The sequence below is a fragment of the Motacilla alba genome, chromosome 7, assembly GCF_015832195.1.
Source record: "Motacilla alba alba isolate MOTALB_02 chromosome 7, Motacilla_alba_V1.0_pri, whole genome shotgun sequence".
Lineage (NCBI taxonomy): Eukaryota > Metazoa > Chordata > Aves > Passeriformes > Motacillidae > Motacilla > Motacilla alba.
In genome coordinates, this window is record NC_052022.1 from 7,268,452 (window position 1) to 7,286,773 (window position 18,322).

The 18,322-nt window shown below is 39.4% G+C and overlaps 1 protein-coding gene across 15 annotated transcripts in view; it reads left to right on the plus strand.

Moving 5' to 3' along the window:
* The window catches only part of NCKAP5 (NCK associated protein 5), a 380,074-nt gene that overhangs the window by 309,132 nt on the left and 52,620 nt on the right, over positions 1-18,322 (plus strand). For 14 of the 15 annotated variants that reach the window (XM_038142476.1, XM_038142470.1, XM_038142472.1 and 11 more), the window contains 4 exons: positions 7,976-8,080; positions 11,500-11,688; positions 12,153-15,997; positions 16,641-16,818. In XM_038142476.1, the coding sequence (XP_037998404.1) occupies positions 7,976-8,080; positions 11,500-11,688; positions 12,153-15,997; positions 16,641-16,818 (4,317 nt within the window). The remainder of the gene's footprint in view (positions 1-7,975; positions 8,081-11,499; positions 11,689-12,152; positions 15,998-16,640; positions 16,819-18,322) is intronic. The other variant, XM_038142480.1, reaches the window with a different exon arrangement.

The window sequence follows — 18,322 nt, forward strand, 5'->3', positions numbered from 1 at the left end:
CAGGTATTGATCTAAAACATCTTCCCTGAGCCTTCTCTCTCCTTTTCCTCCTACAGGCAAAAGGTTAGTGTTAGATAATAGTATTAATTTTCCAGACATCTGCACATGTTTTAATAGCCTTTAGAAGGTTTGAAATGGTTTCTGTTTGACCACCACAGGGCTAAAATGCCATTAAGACTTAGATTGTAGCAATACATAACAATCATAGCCCTGTAGCTCAACCTGGCAATAAAAAAGCTAATTTATTTTATTGGAGATTTAAATTAATGTGATGAACTCCTCTCTCAACAGGAGCTGTAACACCACTCTCACTAAAAATACCATGTCCCTGCGTATTTTCAAAACCAGATAAAACACTTGTGACAAACCTTGTGTATGTATTGTGTGTGCTATTTTGGACTGTTTGCACGTGTGTTTGTGTGTCCATGTAAAACTCAGTAGTCCCTGAGACCATTTTTATTTTTCTGTCATATCTTCATTCTGAGCCTCTTTTCCTCTGTCACCTGGCTCGTAGGCTCAGCAAGAAGAAAGTGATTAATAAGGCAGTCTCCAGCATTAGCATTGGGGTGTGTTTAACACCTTGAGAACTGGAATTTTCTTGTGGACAAAAATTATTGCTGCTTAGGTAAATTCAGTTGAAAATAGTGTTTAAAATAGACCTATGCATTTAACTAGGACGTTTTTGAAAACCTGTGAAAGAAAAAGACTTCAGACAGTTATCATTTCCAGCTTTATGCCAGAGGAAAGCTTCAGCTTATCCCATTATAAAGTGATAAAGCAGCATCTGATGGCAGCAGCTTCTGTGATAAAATGATCATGGCAGCACTGAGAACGAATCTAATAAGGGAATTGATCTGTAGATTCCAATTCTGGTAGAGCCAACATTGATCAACATAAATGTCAATAAGAAGATCTCACTGAGGTCTGCCTAATTCCTTTAGATTATTTTGGGGCATAGTCAGAAACTGAATGTGGAAATGGATTTTAAACTGTAGGAATCACAAAGGCAATGACCAATGTTATGTTGTGCCAGGAATATCACTGGCTGTCATTGTATGAAATGTTGAAATAAGTGAGTATCTTTGAATCATATAAGGATTGATAATGCAATAACTGTTGCAGAAGTGAGACTTTTCTCCTGTGTTTTTTATATTAAAGCATTTCTTAAATACAGTGAAATAATAAAAAATCAGCCTACCTTTTTACTGCTGAAGCATAGATAGCATGTGTAGGACATGCCAGAAAAGATTAATGGTATAGTTCTTCACTGTTGCAGGAATTCAGTATAAAGTTGTTTCCGAGTATAAAGTATAAATTCAGTATAAAATTGTTCTTTCTGGCAACGCTGAAGTGTTAAAAACGAAATGGTTTTGTTTGTGGACAGTGCAACAGCAGGTGTCAGGATGTGCAGAATGTGCCCTTCGCTTCTTGGTGTTGCCATACTTCACAGCACCTACATGGTGCTGGCCCTCATTTAGCACCGTGGAATTGACATACTGAGTTGTGTTAGATCAATGGGAAAACATTTAGAAAAATAAGAGACAAAATACAAATATGTACTTAATAAAAGGCTCGTTTCCTGCGCATCACTATTCTCACAGCACGGCTGTGAGACCATACTCCAAGGAGTCTTCCATTTGCAAGCTTGTTGAAAACAGTTTTTCATTAATTATTCACGTTCTGAGTAGCTGATTACTGGGTCATTGATGTAAACTGTTGACTTTACAGTAATTACAAACCACAGGAAACTTTATACATGCATTTTCCTAAGAAATTAAATTAGCTCATTTTCATATTACTGCAATATTTACAGACTCCTACCATAGTGCTATTAAAATGAGAACTAACACTTTGGAATCTCAGAGCTTGAAAACACTGATAGACATATAAAATGCAAACTGGCATCAGAGGGGATTACTTTGTGTCTTTCGATGTAACTTTTATTTAAAGCAGTTTATAAAAATTAATAAAACTAGGGATTTGGAACAGGAGTAATTTTAGCATTACATTAAGTTGTCAACTCTCTGAAGAATACAGAGAGATTATGCTGTTGGTGTTTGTACATGAAATGCCTGCTTAATACCTTCCAATTTTTACCCTAGAATATAAGTTTCCAGCCTTTGGAGTTACTTTGGGTCTAATTCACTGAGTTTTGCCATCTCTGGATCTCTCAATAGTAATAGAGAGCTGCAAGCTTGGAAACTCTGCAAACAAATCAAACTTTGTTTTACTTTCTGTGCTGGTGTTGCCTTGTTAGCTGGATTTTCTGATGTTGTTTTAGCACCCTAATCTTCCATACAAATGTTTCTCGTATCATATTCTTGTACTTTGTCTTGGATGTTGCCTCAGTGTCAGTAAACTCACCCAGAGGATTTGCCAGCAAACTGACAAACCCCTGTTAATTCTGGAGTTGGATTTAAAGTCTAGCATCTTCTGTAAAGACTTTTTAAAAAAGTGTGCCTAGTAGGAGGCAAAAACAACAAAAACAGATGGAAAATACCAAATTAGAACTTCCATGAAAGTATTTTTTATTAGATTAATAGAAAATTTAGATCCACACACTTGGAATTTAAGGGCTAGCTGAAAACTTCCTTTTTTTTTTTTCTTTTTGATTTTGTACCAAGAACTCATTTAGCTTACTAAAGTGCATTTTAAAGTTAGTCCTTCAATATTCACTTACGTACAACACATCCTCCTGTCACCACTGAGCGATACTGCATGTTCGTGATTGTTTCCTGGATTTTAAACAGCTGAGGGTAGGATCAATAAAAATCTCCAACTGTTTGCTCAGACCATTGTAAGGGTTATCCTGGGGCTCACCTATTGTGTGTTAACCCTTTCCTCCCACCAAAAATACCCTGTAGCAACACTTTACCCCGTAGCAACAGAGAAATGGAAAAACTAGCTGAATGTGGTGCATTGGCTTTACAATCAGAAGTTGGATGTTCCTGCCTCTGCAGAGCTTTATTTATAGCTTTTAGAGGTCTAAGTGATGAACATCTGATTACTTTGTATTAGGGAGGAGTATTTTAAACAGCCAAAGGGTGTTAATTTTTCACTCCAGTTTTAGCTCCAGTCCTGTAAATGCTTAAACGTGGCCCAACATTAAGAGAAAGAATACTTTTCATAGAGTTGTGGACTGGTTTGTGTTGGAAGTGTCCTAAAAGCTCATCTCTTTCCAACCTCCCCACCATGGACAAGGATACCACTCACTAGATCTGGTTTTCATTTACTAAATAGTGTTAGCCATGAAGTTCTGCTTATAGGAAGTGAACAGTAGGAAATAATTCTGGATTTTCCATTAAATAGGTAACTTCCACAGCTGAAAATAATTATTACACTTTTGGTTTTGTGATATCAATAATACTCAATAACACATCAGGCATTTCTGTGTGTACTCAGTGTGCAGTTGCAAGTATATTTCCTATGCTGGTGATTATTAGAATTAAAAAATCAGAAGCATCTTCTTGCAGCTTTCACTTTTGCTTAATATTTGGCTGTTTTTTGTTGACAACCACATGTTCTACTCTCTTTAGAGGGCAGAATTTCCATATGTTAAAAGAATATATATTCCAAAGTCTTATTTGTCTGAAGGAAAAGTTGATTTCTACTTTTGGAGGTTTTATTATTTTTTTCCTTAACTATACTTAACTTCCTCCTTAATTCCAGAATATTTAGTGGATGAGAAGGTCACACTTTGTTTTTTGAACAGTTCATGTTCTACTCTAGGTAACTTTTGGTGGGATAGGTGAAGGATGTTGTCATCTCCAGCTGAACCTCCACTCTGAAATGCATCTAAGGACTACAAAAATCAGGATTTTGTTTAATGAAAGATTATGCTTCTACATAAACTAATAATATATAAATATTTTGCCTAATAATATTTTTTTTTTCTTCTGTGGCCTACTGCCTTTATGGTGCAATAGAAATGAGAAGCTTTTCCCTGCCAGCCCAATTTCAGTGGCTGGGCTACAGAGGGAAGCAGGCCAGGATGTGCCTGTTCAGGTTTGTGATGCCCTGAAAAACAGCAAAGACAGGGGAGGGCCACACACACCAAACAAACATTTCCAGCTCTGGCATGGAGCAGCAGGATGAAAATGTCTCCTTGGTATCTAGAGAGAGAATTTTGTGAATGATAGACTTTGGCTCATGTGAGAAAAGCAAAGCCAATTGATTTAATAGCAATTAACTCATCCAATATTGGAGAGCTGTGTACTCTTTGGCATAATTCATTGAAAATTGTTCTGGCAATGCTGCAGACCATTAGATGTTTAAAAAGGAGATGGGAACTGATAGATATTCTGCAGAGATAGAGTCAAGAGGCACAATGGTTAGGGGAGTCTCTGTAATATTGCCTTGTGCCAGCAGGTAGTAGCTTTCTTTTATCTTCCTAGAAAGTCTTAATAAGAATGCTGCTGGGGAGGGGGAACTGGCCTGCTGGTTGATAGATTGGTTATCTGCCTGCCAGATAATTGTATTTCCTATTGCACTTGATATAATAGGTTTGCACCTAAATTATCAATTACTTTGTTTTTATTTTTCATGCGGATTACAGGAGTTAATCTTGGCATTGAACCACAAAGGGCACTGCCTTTTCTGCATCAGTCTCTCAGCTGAAGGAGGAGCTTTGCTGCTGTTGGTCACAGGCATCTGCAGAGCAGTCCCCTCTGTTCTGCCCTGGCCTCTCAGCACCCCCTTTCTGGAGAGATGTGGGTCCAGTCAAGCTAAGATGTAACAAACTTTTTAGTCCACATCTGCCCTGTAGGACTCAGTGCAGGGTAATTTCCAAGGAAGTTGGCCCAGTCCATGCTGTATTCAGTTCCATGTGGATTTTCAGGTCTGCAGCCTAGTGATCCTGATGCTTTTCTGTTTCCAGAGGGGTCCAGGCACTCCCCAGAACCTCTAGCACTGCTCATTTTCCCCTTATCACTATATAAGGCACCAACAAATGGGGCAGATAGCTTGGATTTATGGTTGTAACTCCTCAGTTTCATAGTTAAGTATTCATTTAAACTGATGTGATCTCTTCCATGGAAGTCATTCTGTGCCTTTTGTTGCATTGTGTCATGATAGCATCAACAGTGATTTTAATACTGTACAATTTTCAAGGCAGCAGGAACTCCTTGATCTAGTTATGTGACTGTCATCTGAAAACACCCATAAAGGACACAGTACATTTTGTGTATCTGAGAAGAAATCAGAATCAAGATACATTGTTAGCACAATCTGTTACTTGATTTTAAATGCATCATTAATGTGTTTTTTAAACAAATGCTAGAGTTTTCCCCATTCTTTAATTAGACAATGGAGAAGGAAAAAGAAAAATAAATTAAAGAGAAACATTTTTTCTTATACTTTTCTTTTGTAATTGGATGACTTGCTTCAGTGCTATGTGATTATATTTAATTGATGACCTCAAACTTTATTATGCTGTTTGTTAATGCTAGTCATTGTTCTGGCCACCTCTGTTAGTTTATTTGCATATGTGTGGGGAGGAATATTCCCAATGTGATGATCTCATTTGATACAGAAGTATAATCACATTATACCTCTTGAGAACACATTTTCCTTCTTTGTTAATGATTTTAGTCTGCTGACTTGCCTTTGGTACTGCAGTTTTAGAGAGTTTAACCGTGGCAAAGGTGACTCAAACACAGCGTGACCCCTGTGCAGCCCAGCCCCTCCGGTCACTGAGCCACTGGGGAGGGACCCCCAGAACCCTGAGCTGTTTCCAGCTGGGCTGTGATTGATCACTGATCAAAAATCATTTCTGATTTCTGCCAGTTCTGATCTCTGCTCTTATGTCTGACACAGATTCTGTATTCTGTAAGTAATGCTAAATTTCATTGGATGACGTTGTAAGGGAATATTTTGTTTCCCTTATTGAAATGTTTATATGTTCTCATTTAAGTAATAAAATGGGAAAGTGGAAAAATGGGAAGACAGTATTACAATTGTAAAATTCCTTTAGCACTATTTCTAGGATCCTTTTTTTCTGGGAAAACACATTTTCACCTATAAATGTTCATCCATCTCAGCTGTCCCCAGTCATCATCTCCAAAGCACAGATCTGACTATTGTAACTTCCACTAAAGTATCTCAGGAGACTGGTTTCCCTGGAGAAGGTAATTAATTTGTCTGCAAACCACTTGTTCATAGCACTAGTGAGTCTTGATTCTGAAAACAGTGGGATTCTCTGGTGGCTCAGCGATGCAGTTGGAATTATTGTCAAGAGGAACAAATGCACAAAGTCAGTGAATTTGTGACTTTGGGCAGGCATTTTACCTGGAGTTTAAATCTTTAACAACCACCTGACAGTAATGCTCGTGGTAGAACTTTGAAAGGTGCACACTGTATAACCAGGCATCGCTGATTTTAAAAACACATAGCCTGGATGTAGATAATATGTATAATCAAAAGTATCTTGGATACTGAGTGCTTGCAGCATTTTATTTAATCTGTTCAACAATATATTGGATAATACATATTTATACAGAATATTGATCATTGAAAATATTTTCCATAATCTCTCTGCAACAGACAGAACCCCTTAATAAACCTGGATGAATAAGTAACTCTTGAGAAATGACTCCCAAATTTATAATTAGAAGTTTTTAAAAAAATTTCCCTAGATTGTCTGGAATAGAAGCCTGAAGCAGAGCATGCAGATAACAGAGGCTGTAGGAATGACTGCCTGCTTTGTTCTCTGGCAGATTAATTTCTGCAGTGGGTACCCAGAGAGCAGGCTGGGGAGCAGCTGGGTGTGAGATACTGTGTGACTTGCATTTCAGGGCCCTGCAGAGAGCTACTGCTGCTCTGTGTGGAGGCTCTTCTGGCTACAGATTCTTTTCCCCTCTGTGGCCAGTCTTTCTGGATGGAGAGGGTGATGGGGCACTCACAGAGCCGTGACAAATCATTGTGTTTGCATCCCTCACAGAGTCCTCTGGCAAAGCTCCTGCCAGGGTCTGCACCATTTGTTCCTCCAAGCTGAGGGGGGTAGATGTGGTCTCTTAGGTTGCAAACCTGGAGAATTAATGAGAAAGTGAAAAGAGCCTGACCCAAAGTCCTTATTTCTTGGGTTTTATTTTTTTAGTCCATTTGCATTGATTTCAATGGCCCCTGAGTCAGATCCATGCTGCCTGTTACATGGTGTGTTGGCCCAGGACTGACAAGACTGCAGATATTTTTTCTTTTGAAGTCATTTGCCGAGGCATTCACATAAATCGTGGATTTTATTGAAACTGCAATTAAACCAAACCAGGCTTAATGCAGACTGAAAGCCTAGAATTAGAGTACAGGTGAACATGGAGGGAAAGGCACAAGCTTAACCATCCTGCCAAGCAAAACTGAGAAAAACTGTGTATATATTCGAACAGCATGTGAATATTAATGCACAAAATCCTCTGAGTCCCCAGTTCCCTGATGCAATTATTTTCCATTCACATTAATTGTTCCTAACAGATGACATTAATGACTTTGAGTTAAAATGTGTGCAGAGGAGGCCTTCAGCAGATCAATGCTGGTTAAAAATAGGGTCACTTTTGCAATCATTCATGCAAGGTGTAACAGCTCGTAAATAAAACAACATTAACATGTTGATTGATTTATACATGTTAATTTTTTAGTTCATTTTTATGCTTTTTTCCTCAGACCTGTCAAACTGTGGATAATGGTGGGACTCATGTTCATTTGTTATTGTTGTGTGTGAAGTAATGATAAGTTGCAAAGCAAAGTCTAGCAGACTAGAAGAAAAAGTAGAGTTTGTTTTGGATGAAGGATGATCTGTCCTCCAGACAGGAAGTCTTGGACCAAGTAAGCACAAAGAGCAACATTTCAAATTAGAACAAATCCTCTTTTACCTCAGGCTCTTCATTTCCCTTGAAATTTAACAGCAGAGTTTGGAATTTTAAAAATGCTGATCCGCTGAATATCTGACAAATGCTTATGCTTTGCTCCTTCCCTTCTGCCCCCCCAGAAACTCCATTCACGCATCTTGGACCTCTCCTCTGGGGATTTGCTTTCGGAAGTAGAACGAAACCGAGGCCTGGTGCAAGCTCGAAGTGCTGATGCTCAGATGCTCGTGAGTGTTTGTGCTGCCCTTGCTCCCCTCATCTGGAACCTCCTTTTCTCCTCTGGTGGTGTCAGGGAAGAGCCATAAAGCTGATCCCTGAATTGAAACACTGTTGAGGCAGATAACAATGCTTTTACTTCCTTCTGTTCTCTGAAATTCAATATTGTGTCCTCAGTTGATATAGTGAGCAGATAGTGTCACTGTGTGCAAAAAAAGCATAAATCTCAGCAATGTCCCCCATACACCTTTTTGGGTATTGATTACATCTCAGAATCTCTGAGAAATGGTCAAGGAGCTTTTTATTAAAGCCCGTGCCCCGTATTATTCATCCCACTTTTATGATATATTATGTATGAACTTTTAAAAATTCATGGCCTCTGCTTTTTTTTTTTTTTTTCAAGACTGAGTGAGCTTTGTGCTTATTTGGCAAAACGTTCGCCAGTGTGGCTTTCATGTTTCATTGTCAAAGAGAAAAGTAGCTTAAAAAACAAAAATCACATACAGGGAAACAAAGAGTACAGGAACAGAACATTGAACCTGCCTGTGCCTTTGATCTTGAAGTATAGTAGTGTCAACAAAAATGTAATCTCCCTTGTAATACCTACTTTAATGAAAAGGCATTGTTTCAGAGGTTCACAAAAATGCTAACAACATTTTGCATTATATTTAATTAAGCCTTCAGGTTAAGTTGCTCTAATATGGAGTTTTGTGTCTTTAATGGTGTGATTATTTCAATTTTCTTTGATTTCTAGTGAAAATTACATTTTTAAACAGTAATACTACATTCAAGCCTTTTTACTCTAATTTCATTAAAGGTAATGACTAAAAAGTCATGATTACAAAAATTAAAATTTCACCATGTCAGTTAATAGACCCGTATGCAAGTTAAATGTATTTAATTAATGTGTCATAAACATGCTATTCAAAGTACTTTCTTGAATAATTTGGAGGATAAAGGCAAATTGAAGGGGAAAACTCCACTCTCTTAAGTGATCTGAATGCTGTCTAGAAATTGAGTAGATACCCTACTTCATTATTTGGAGTGACATGATATTTTTTGCACATTTTCTCCTCTCTTGAAGATGATTGCAGTTATATACTGTTCTTTTGCTTTGCTTGGATAGCTCCATTTTTTCCCCATTGCTGAAACAGTAGGACCAAATGCCTTTCTCCTCTCTTAGGTGCACAGGAAACAAAGTGAGAGGTTGGAGAGGCTCTCAGACTAGCTGAAGATGACAGGAAGGCAATACTTGTCACTGTGCTGTGATCTCTTTCCTCCTGCAGGAGGTTCTTACAGGAGAGGATTTACAGGCATCCTTCCCTTGAATGCTGTGATGGCTGGGACACAGCCCAGTATAAAGGGCAGAATTCCACATGATGTGTTTTCCCAGTGCCAGAGCCAAAATGCAGAGGAATAGCCAGAACAAGCAGCTGCTGCCCTTGGCTTCTGTGCAATCACCCTCCCCTGGAGTGACACTGCCACAGCTGAGGAGGCTGATGGCAGGGGGTCTCCCAGGGGAGCCACAATGTCAGAAATAAAGACTCATTTGTCTCAACAAAGCAACAAAATCTGCTTTCGAGCCAAACAGGATGCTGAAAGAGGTATTCTTCCCAGAGCCACTGGATTTAAAGGCTGCTCCTCCTGCATCCATTTGACTTCCTAGGAGAACATGTACCAATAATTCCCAGAGGTGAAATGTGCTGTTGGTGCCTCTAAATGATTTTCCCATTCATAGTTTTGCCTGTGACAAAGAATAATGATTTGCCCTGTAGTTAGGTTTGTCAAAACCTGAACATTAGGATGTCAGCTGAGCGATGAACAGCTGTACTGATGAACTCCTCAGCAGTAAAAATTCTGCTCTCTTCCATTCAGCTGAAAAAAGGTTCAACCCCAGTAGTAATAAATGGGAGGAGCATGGGGGAATAAATTGAAGAAATTAGCAGAAGGCCAACAAACATGTCAGTGCATGAGAAGTGCCTACAAACTGAGTGTTATTCCAAAGATTTCCATGCAGAAGCTGGGTCTAGGGCATACACAGCCTTGATAATTTTTTTATGGATTCAATAACTTTAGATTTCTTGCTTCTTCCTAAGTGTAAATTCTTAATTTGAGCAAAATTAATTTGAAGTATATCTACATACACAAAATCAATAAATATTGTTTCAGTTTGCCTAAATGAAATCCAAGGGGAAGTTTTATGAAACGAAGGCACAGAATCATAGATTCACTTTGGCTGGAAAAGGCCTTTATGCTTAAGATCCTCAAATCCAATGTTTCACCCATCACTGGGTGGAAAGGTCCCTTGAGATCAATCCCATCACGAAATCATGTCCCCAGGTGCCACAGCTACACAGCTTTTAAATCCCTCCAGGGATGGTGACTCAACCACTTCCCTGCTCCGTCGCTTGACAACTCTTTTAGCGAAGGAATTTTTCCTAATATTCAATCTCAACGTCCCCTGGCACAACTTAAGGCTGTTTCCTCTTATCCTATCAGTTCCTACTTGGGAGAAGAGACTGACCCCCACCTCATTACAACCTCTTTTCATGTAGCCATGTCTGGTGTTCCTGGTAATTAAAATGATGTCTGATTCTGTAAGGAAACTGGAGAATAGTGCAAGCACTTAACACTAAAGGAGCTCCAATGCTGTTAGGCTCAAGAATATTAGTTTGAAAACAAATTAAAGGCATCCTAGCTACTCCTACAGAGGTTTAATATTTTACCTAAAGTGCTATCTACTCTTCATTACTCTCTTCCTCAAAGCTGGCACTTAGTCACAGTCAGCTGAAATTGCATTTGGAAAGGGGCGATAACTACACAAGTACTAAAGGCAGCCATAAAGTGTCAATAAATTGCATAAGCAAGAGGCTTCAGCTGTCTGCGAGCGACATGAAGATGGATTGTCCTACGTCAGAGAGTTTCTTAGACAAAGCTTTGAACTAGATAGGAAACCAAAATTAGACTGTAATGGAGAGATTCCATTCTCAGTGGACATTCTGCTCAGGATACTAAATTAATTTACCTTGTCCGGGCTGTGCAGCCTCATCTGTTACATTGTGGGGCTATAATGCAGTTGTCAAGATGTACTTGTATTCTTATAACTTTGTTTTCTGTATCTTACCGGCGCACGCTGCTTATGTATGAAGCTTAATTCACATAGACTCAGAATAATCCTTACAATAAGAAGAGCAGAATACTAGTCCAAGAATAAAGAAGAAAACACTGAAGATTGTGGATTTTTTCCCCTGTCAAATGAAATTGTTAACAATTTAAAATTTATTTCTCTGTATTAAATTCACCAGATGCTAAATTGCATGAGAGGAAGGCAGAAGTGGCTTACTTGCTTTTTCTTTGACATTCTTAATCAAGGGGAAGTTAAATGATCATTTTCTCCCCATAAGATATTTCAATTTCTTCTGATATTTAGGAATGCCAGCAGAATGTGAAATCCAGCATACCTGTCTTGAAATGCCAGAGTCAATTAAATATGACAGGCTCTAGCCGCCTGTATCCTCGGAGCAGTTGCAGTAGCAGTGAACTCTCCCTCTCGAGTGCTTGCAGTGAATATTCCAGTGGTTCCTCCTACACTTGGAATGATGGAAAGACAAGCAAAAGGGTAAATCAAATTAATTTTCTTCATGTATTAGTTTAAGTTAATCTGAAACAAGATTAATTGAAAAGCTGCCTGTGTCAGAAGTTTTTTTAGTTTCCTCTCGCTTTTATATTGAAGGCCATTGTCACTAAACTGTTACCCCCCCATTTAATTTTTTTAGTGATTCCTTTATCACTCCAGCTTACTTACAGTCTCCTCATTTGTTCAGACATTTATTCTGCTTTTCATAGTCCAAACTGCTTTTCTTCTTTATCTTAATCCTTCCATTCATATTGTTCTTGCTACAGGTTTTTAATGCACCGCAGCCTTCACACCACTGTAAAATCCTTTATTAAAAAAGAACTTTAAATAGAAAAGAATGGAATGGAATGCCCTTATGCAACTCCTCTATCTCTTTACCAAAATAGTAACACTTTTATTGGCAGCACTTGTGAGTAACACGAGTGATTTTTATTTTCTTTTGACAGTCATCCGTGAGATGGGATAAAAGAATAAGCATTGGTTCTTCGCTCCCAAGCAACCTCTCAAGTCCTGCAGATGATCTACCTCCAACTCGTATCAAGGAAAACCATATCTTAGAAGGGCTGAAAAAATTGCAGGAGCAAAAAATACTACTTGAACCACCTTCAGTAATATCCAAATGGGGTTACAAAGATTGCATGAACTCCAATGAAGGCATATATTCCCCTGGAATTAAGTGTGGCAGCCATAATGAACAGAGTCACTGTAAGCCAATGGAGATGGGAAGTGTTTGCATTGAACACAACAAAACTTTCACTTATGATTCAGATTCCCATGATGATGCAGATGATGACTCTTCATCCTTACTGTTGCTGCAGGAAGTTCCAAGCAAAGATTGCAGGACCTATTGTAACAAATTAACTCATAGCATTTCTGACAGTCTCTTTGACTGGGATCCTAACAGGAAACATTTGCCAGAAAGAAGTTCATTTTTTAATTCAAAGGAGAGACCTGAGAAATTGACTAGTTTTGTCAGTGGATTTCAGGCAGAAGTAAAATCATGCACCAGAGCAAAGCTGCCTGAGTTACAGTTAAATCAAAGCCATTCTAATATGGGCTGGAAGGACTTTAATTTTCAGCTTTCAGACACTGATGACAATGAAGTCTTAGATGAATTGCATATAGAAAGCAGTGATGAGAAAAGTCCCTCAGATTTATTTGCAACTCCCTTTCCAGAGAAGTATACAAAGACCTCTGACTTGCTCAAAGTCACAGAGAATTCTCAGTCTGTATCTACTGACAAAGAAGAGAACCAGATACCTGTTCACCCAGACATTAGGCCGAAGCCATGCAATTTCATTAAACAGCAAAAGGTTATAAAGAAGACCTCTTCTGAAGAGTGCATTACCGTAATATACGATGCTAAGGATGGTGAGCCAATAGAATTCAGCTCACATCAAACTGGAGTTGTCACTGTAACAAGAAATGAGATTTCAATCAACCAGCCACAAGCTATGTCCAGTGCAGAATACACTGAACTTATACCTCAGGGAAGAACTGGTACGCAGCCAGGACCCAATGCTAGAAACTACACTGCTTCAGAAAGACAGGAAGACGAAACTGGGAAAAATACTCCTGAAGATAATACAGGGAATAAAAATACAGCTGTCCCCCTGACCTGTGGTGAATCTTCACGCTGTGGAAGGGTGACACAGCAAAATGCTTCACGACAGAAACTAGTGAAGCCAGTGTATGATGCATCATGCAAGGCCAATTCAAGCTCCACTGTGCATGCAGGAATCAATCAAAAGCCAAATGTAACTAAAATACCCAGCAGAGGTAAATTTTCTCCCCAAGAAACTCTAATGACTGAGAGTGGGGAGACACCTGTAGCTCTGTCAGTGGGCCCCACAGCCCTTGAGAAATCACCTGCTCTTCCACCTGTAAAGCTTTCAAGATTCAAAAAGGCTCAAAGCCCACCTCGTCATTTTGATTCAAAAGTAGAATTTCAGGTTCCAAAGCCCCCTGCCCACGCCCTCCCTGACTTGAAACGTCCTGGCAGAGGAGATGGGTCAAAGTATCCAAAGAATCAGTGTCCAGCATCACCACTGTTGCCTCAGCACCTTATAGAGCCCAGTAGCTATGGGGAACCTCCAACCAGAGACTTTCATTGTGATTTAGCTACTGTAGAACCCCGGTCTCCATCCCCACCCCTTCCTCCAGGCAGGTCAACATCCCTGTTGATTCGGCCTAATTATGCTAATTCTCCACCTCTAGCAGTAAAGTTAGGAGGAGCTGGTCCCACTGAAACAGCAAAAAATGTACTGAAATCATCTCCATTAAAAGGAGCTGTGAACTCTGGCTTTCATAATCAATCTGGTCATGAAATGCAAGCAAAAAATGTATCTTCTGGGGCCAAAATTGAATTATCTTACCTTCAAGAAAATGCAGAAGGAATTATGCAAAACAAATGCACATCTCAGCAATCCCACAGTGCATGCCAAGGACTTTCCAAAGTTTCCACAAAGCAGGTCTGCCCAAAAAGCCCTAATCAGGTGGGTCTCCACAGGAATCGTGAGTATTCCAGCACAGATTTTCAAACAGCCAGGTCCTTTTCTCTAGGCTGTCCATCACTGGAAACAACTCCTTCACAAGACACCAATTCCAGAAAAAACAATATTTCCAGTGACAGTGGGTTGGATCAGCTACAAAAGATGCCAGACATTCTCCCCACAACTCCTCGATGTCATACGATGAGCACAAGTGAGCCTCTGCTATCTCAGGTAAACAATTTCCCGTCAACGCCGCTTCATGCCGGTGATGCTGCGCACGCCTCTCAAAACTCTAATGAGAAAGGAATGAAAACCCGTCTCCCTGTAGGGCTGAAATTATTTGTCAAATCTCCCCAGCTTCTCCGCAAGAGCTCTACTGTACCAGGGAAGCAGGAAAAAGACAGTATAAATGCAGCTTCCAAAAGTAATGGCAGTTCCAGTAAGTACAAGCAAAGTGAGGCGCTGTGCGTAAGCACCAAAGGTGCAACGGATGCGGAATTAAAGGACTCCAGGTCTGATGCTGAAGTGAAAAATAATTGTGCTGTGGGACTTAGTATGGATACAGCATCAGCTCATTCACATGAAAGCTGCACCTTGGTGGTAGACAGAGGAGATGGATTGGAAAACAAATTAGTTAAGAGGTCTGTTTCTTCTGGCAACAAGTCGCACTTGAAGCCAGCTCTGGGCATGAACGGAGCGAAAGCTCGTAGTCAGAGTTTCAGTGTTCACACAGGGGAGAAGCCATCTGCCCCTGTGACTGAAGGTCCCGGGAAAGTACGAACTCAGATTATTACAAACACTTCTGACAGAGGGAATTCTCTAACGAGGCAGAACTCAGCCATGGAAGGGCTTCAGATCAAGGCTACTCCTGGGACAGCAGTGACACCAGAAGCTCTTTTATATACTACTAAACCCACAGAAAATTCTTGTCCTAGACAAGGCTCTCTTGGAAATGTGAGTAGTTGCAATAGCCAGCATGGAAGCCCAAGCAAATTGCCCTTCAGATCATCTCAAAAAGTAGACCAGTTTCACAGCACTTCAAAATGTGATGGAAGCAAACCATTTTCTCAGAAAGAGGCACGCAGTCTATCTGTGCAGAGTGAGAAAAGCACTGAAAGCTTTAAGCATGAAGCTCTAGGTAAAAAAAGTGTTCTGTCAGCAGAACTGGAGTTAGAAGCCTCGGCTATTGTATCTTCCAAACAAATTTTGTCCTTCCAAAGCTTTGATGGAGTAAAGTGTCCTCATAAACTGGAAGCAACAAGGTCACGAAGACAGCAAATGTCTTTAAAATTAGCAGAAACCTCTGAGAAGGTCAATGATCTTTTGAGTTCTCCATCTCTGCAACCTACAATAGAGGAGAAAGTCATGTTGTGCATTCAAGAAAATGTGCAAAAGGGTCAGGGACAAACCAAATCCCCCACTGTGGAGGCTAAGCAAAAGACTGGGCCTTCTATAGCCAGTTGGTTTGGCTTCCGAAAGAGTAAGCTCCCAGCACTGAGTAGCAGGAAGACTGATGTTCCTAAAACAAAGGTGGAAAAAAAGGATACAAAAGTTTCAGGATTTGGAATTAAGCAGGCAAAATTAGAGAGAAGAAAAGAAAAGAAGAAAACTGAGCAGCACTGTGAAATAGAAAATCAAATTAACAGGAAAGCTGACAATGGTGACATTTTAGCCATGGAAAACAAAATTGTGAAGTCTCCCCAAGAGTCTCCTGGTGAGATTGAGTGTGAACAAGTCAGAGGTTCTACCACAGCTGCCTACTCACCAAAAGACAGCTTCATGAGAGAGCTTTTAAACAGGTAAAGCTCCAGAACACAATTTGGGATGTGTTGATGTCTGTGTAAATTACAGATGCCCAGATGTGAAGTTCAATGTATGTTCTTTTTGTGCTACGAATGCATGGTAGCAAACAGTAGGTGCACAGTATTTTGTTCATGTTACTTTAACCGAACCACTGGTCTTTGAAATTAAAGATAGGCGAGTTACATCCAGGCTGATAATTCAAATTATTCCAGAAATCAAGAATCTAGGCAGATGGTGTGTAAATATAGAGGGTAATTAGGTACATGTTTTAATGTATTCCATCTTCCTGTACTATAACCAGAAAACACATATTTGGTAACTTGTCAGAATTAATTACCTTTCCAGCTCTCACAACCTTTGGTCACAGAAGAACTTAGCAATGGGTATATTATGTTTTCACGTTTGCCCCACAGCAGTCCCAAATATAATATAAATCATCACATGTGAAAGGCTAAATTGATATACTACCTGAAATTGCAAGTGACAGGTTTGATCAAGGCTAGTTAGAAACATTTATCACTCAAAGGTCTAGAGACAGAAAGATACAGAGAGGTTACTTTAAACATTAAAGGAATGGGAAAGTGGAGTGATTGAAGAAGGGCAATGCAATTTATCAGAGGAATCACTCTCTACCTGCAGAGTTGATAAGAAAGCAGCTCAGCAGACAGAAAGTGGATCAAATAATGTTTCCTACAGGAGTGTGTCGAAGGGCAGCTCCCAGGGCTCCTCTCTTCACAGCAACTCTATCAGCTCTCAAGGAAACCACAGGAAAAACAGCAACACTAAAGCTGATATGGAAATGCAGAATCAGACCCTGGTAAGTGCTTCAGTACATGGAAACAGTATTACCTTCTTTTTAACTTCTGCATGTGTTTCTTACTGCCATTGCAGGCAAACAGGATAATAACTGTTTATATATAAGATAGAAGGATATTGTGTAGCAAGAGGATTGTGAATTAATACAAAAGTTGGCAGCTTGGCTACAGGCCACATTATACAGATAGTCATGAAGATTCTACTGCTTCTGCTGGCAATTCAATTCCTGTGAAGATACATGCACAATGATGCTATAATCATACTGTAGTAGAGTGAAATGATAGGACCATTTTTTTATTTTATTTTTTCCCCTTTCCCTTAAAATTGCGTGCCAGTATTGAACATTCCTCTGAACATTACAGAAGTCATTAAGCCTAAAATGTACACTGCTGATGTGGAAAAGGCAAATCATTTCACCACATTTGGGAATATTTGTCACTTAGGAGGGAATGTTCAAAAGCAGAAACATACATTGGACCTGTGTCTCACTTTGTGCCCTTAAAAATCTACCTGTTAAGGGCCTGTAGTTAGTTTTATACTTTAATAAGGTACTAACTGTACCTGATAATTTAATTTACTGTAACGTAGAAGAAAAATTACCCTGTTTTCTGTTAGCTGCTGGAGTCTGGTTCTGGACTAACTTTATTGCTTTGAGAAGTGTTCACACAGAGTCCAGGATTGTAACCTAAGTCAAGCTGAAGGGGTGCCCTTCCTGGTGAAGCTCCTTTTAATTAACCTTAGAATTTAATGAGCAATAGGTCATTAAATAGGCCTAGCAAGGACCTTCCCCATGATGTTTTAAAGTCCAGCACAAGGAGAATGGAGATGCTTTAGCCCTAAAACATTCTTTCCTCATTCCTGAGATAGCTCTCTTGTCCATATTATTATGATTTTTATTAACCATAACCACAATTTTAACAATCAGCCTGGAAACTTTTGCCAAATACAATACTTGCTCTGAAGCTGAGGCTGTTCCTTTTGTTGTTCTGATAGAACTGAGTTACTGAAGTGCAGCACATACAACTGGGGGAATCTGAAATACAAATTGTCTGGGAACATTGCAAAAAGCTTTGTAATGGAAAATTTAAAAACTCCTAGCTTAGGGCTGATGCTGAGGATGCTTGAGGTCAAGGCATTCCATACATAGTTTCAAGACATTCCATACATAGTTTTAAATTCAGGCTTTTTTTTTACTTTAATACAGATGTCTTTGCTGAGAACATCTGCAAGGTCATTTTTTTAAAACTTACAGGGAACATATGCAAAATGAATGTGTTTGAAAACTTTCCTCCTGACTCCTCTGGTATCATTTCTTCTTTGAAAATGTAGATGTCTCCTGCATTATAAAACCACAAATTATAAGCATATCTAAGGCTGTCCTTGTAATGTCACTGAAAGGAAAGAGAGAGAATGAAAGTCTGGAAATGTGCAATATGCAGGAAATTCAATCCAACTGATCTAGAACTTAGATAGCAGAGCAGAGCCCCTTATCAGAGGCACTCAGT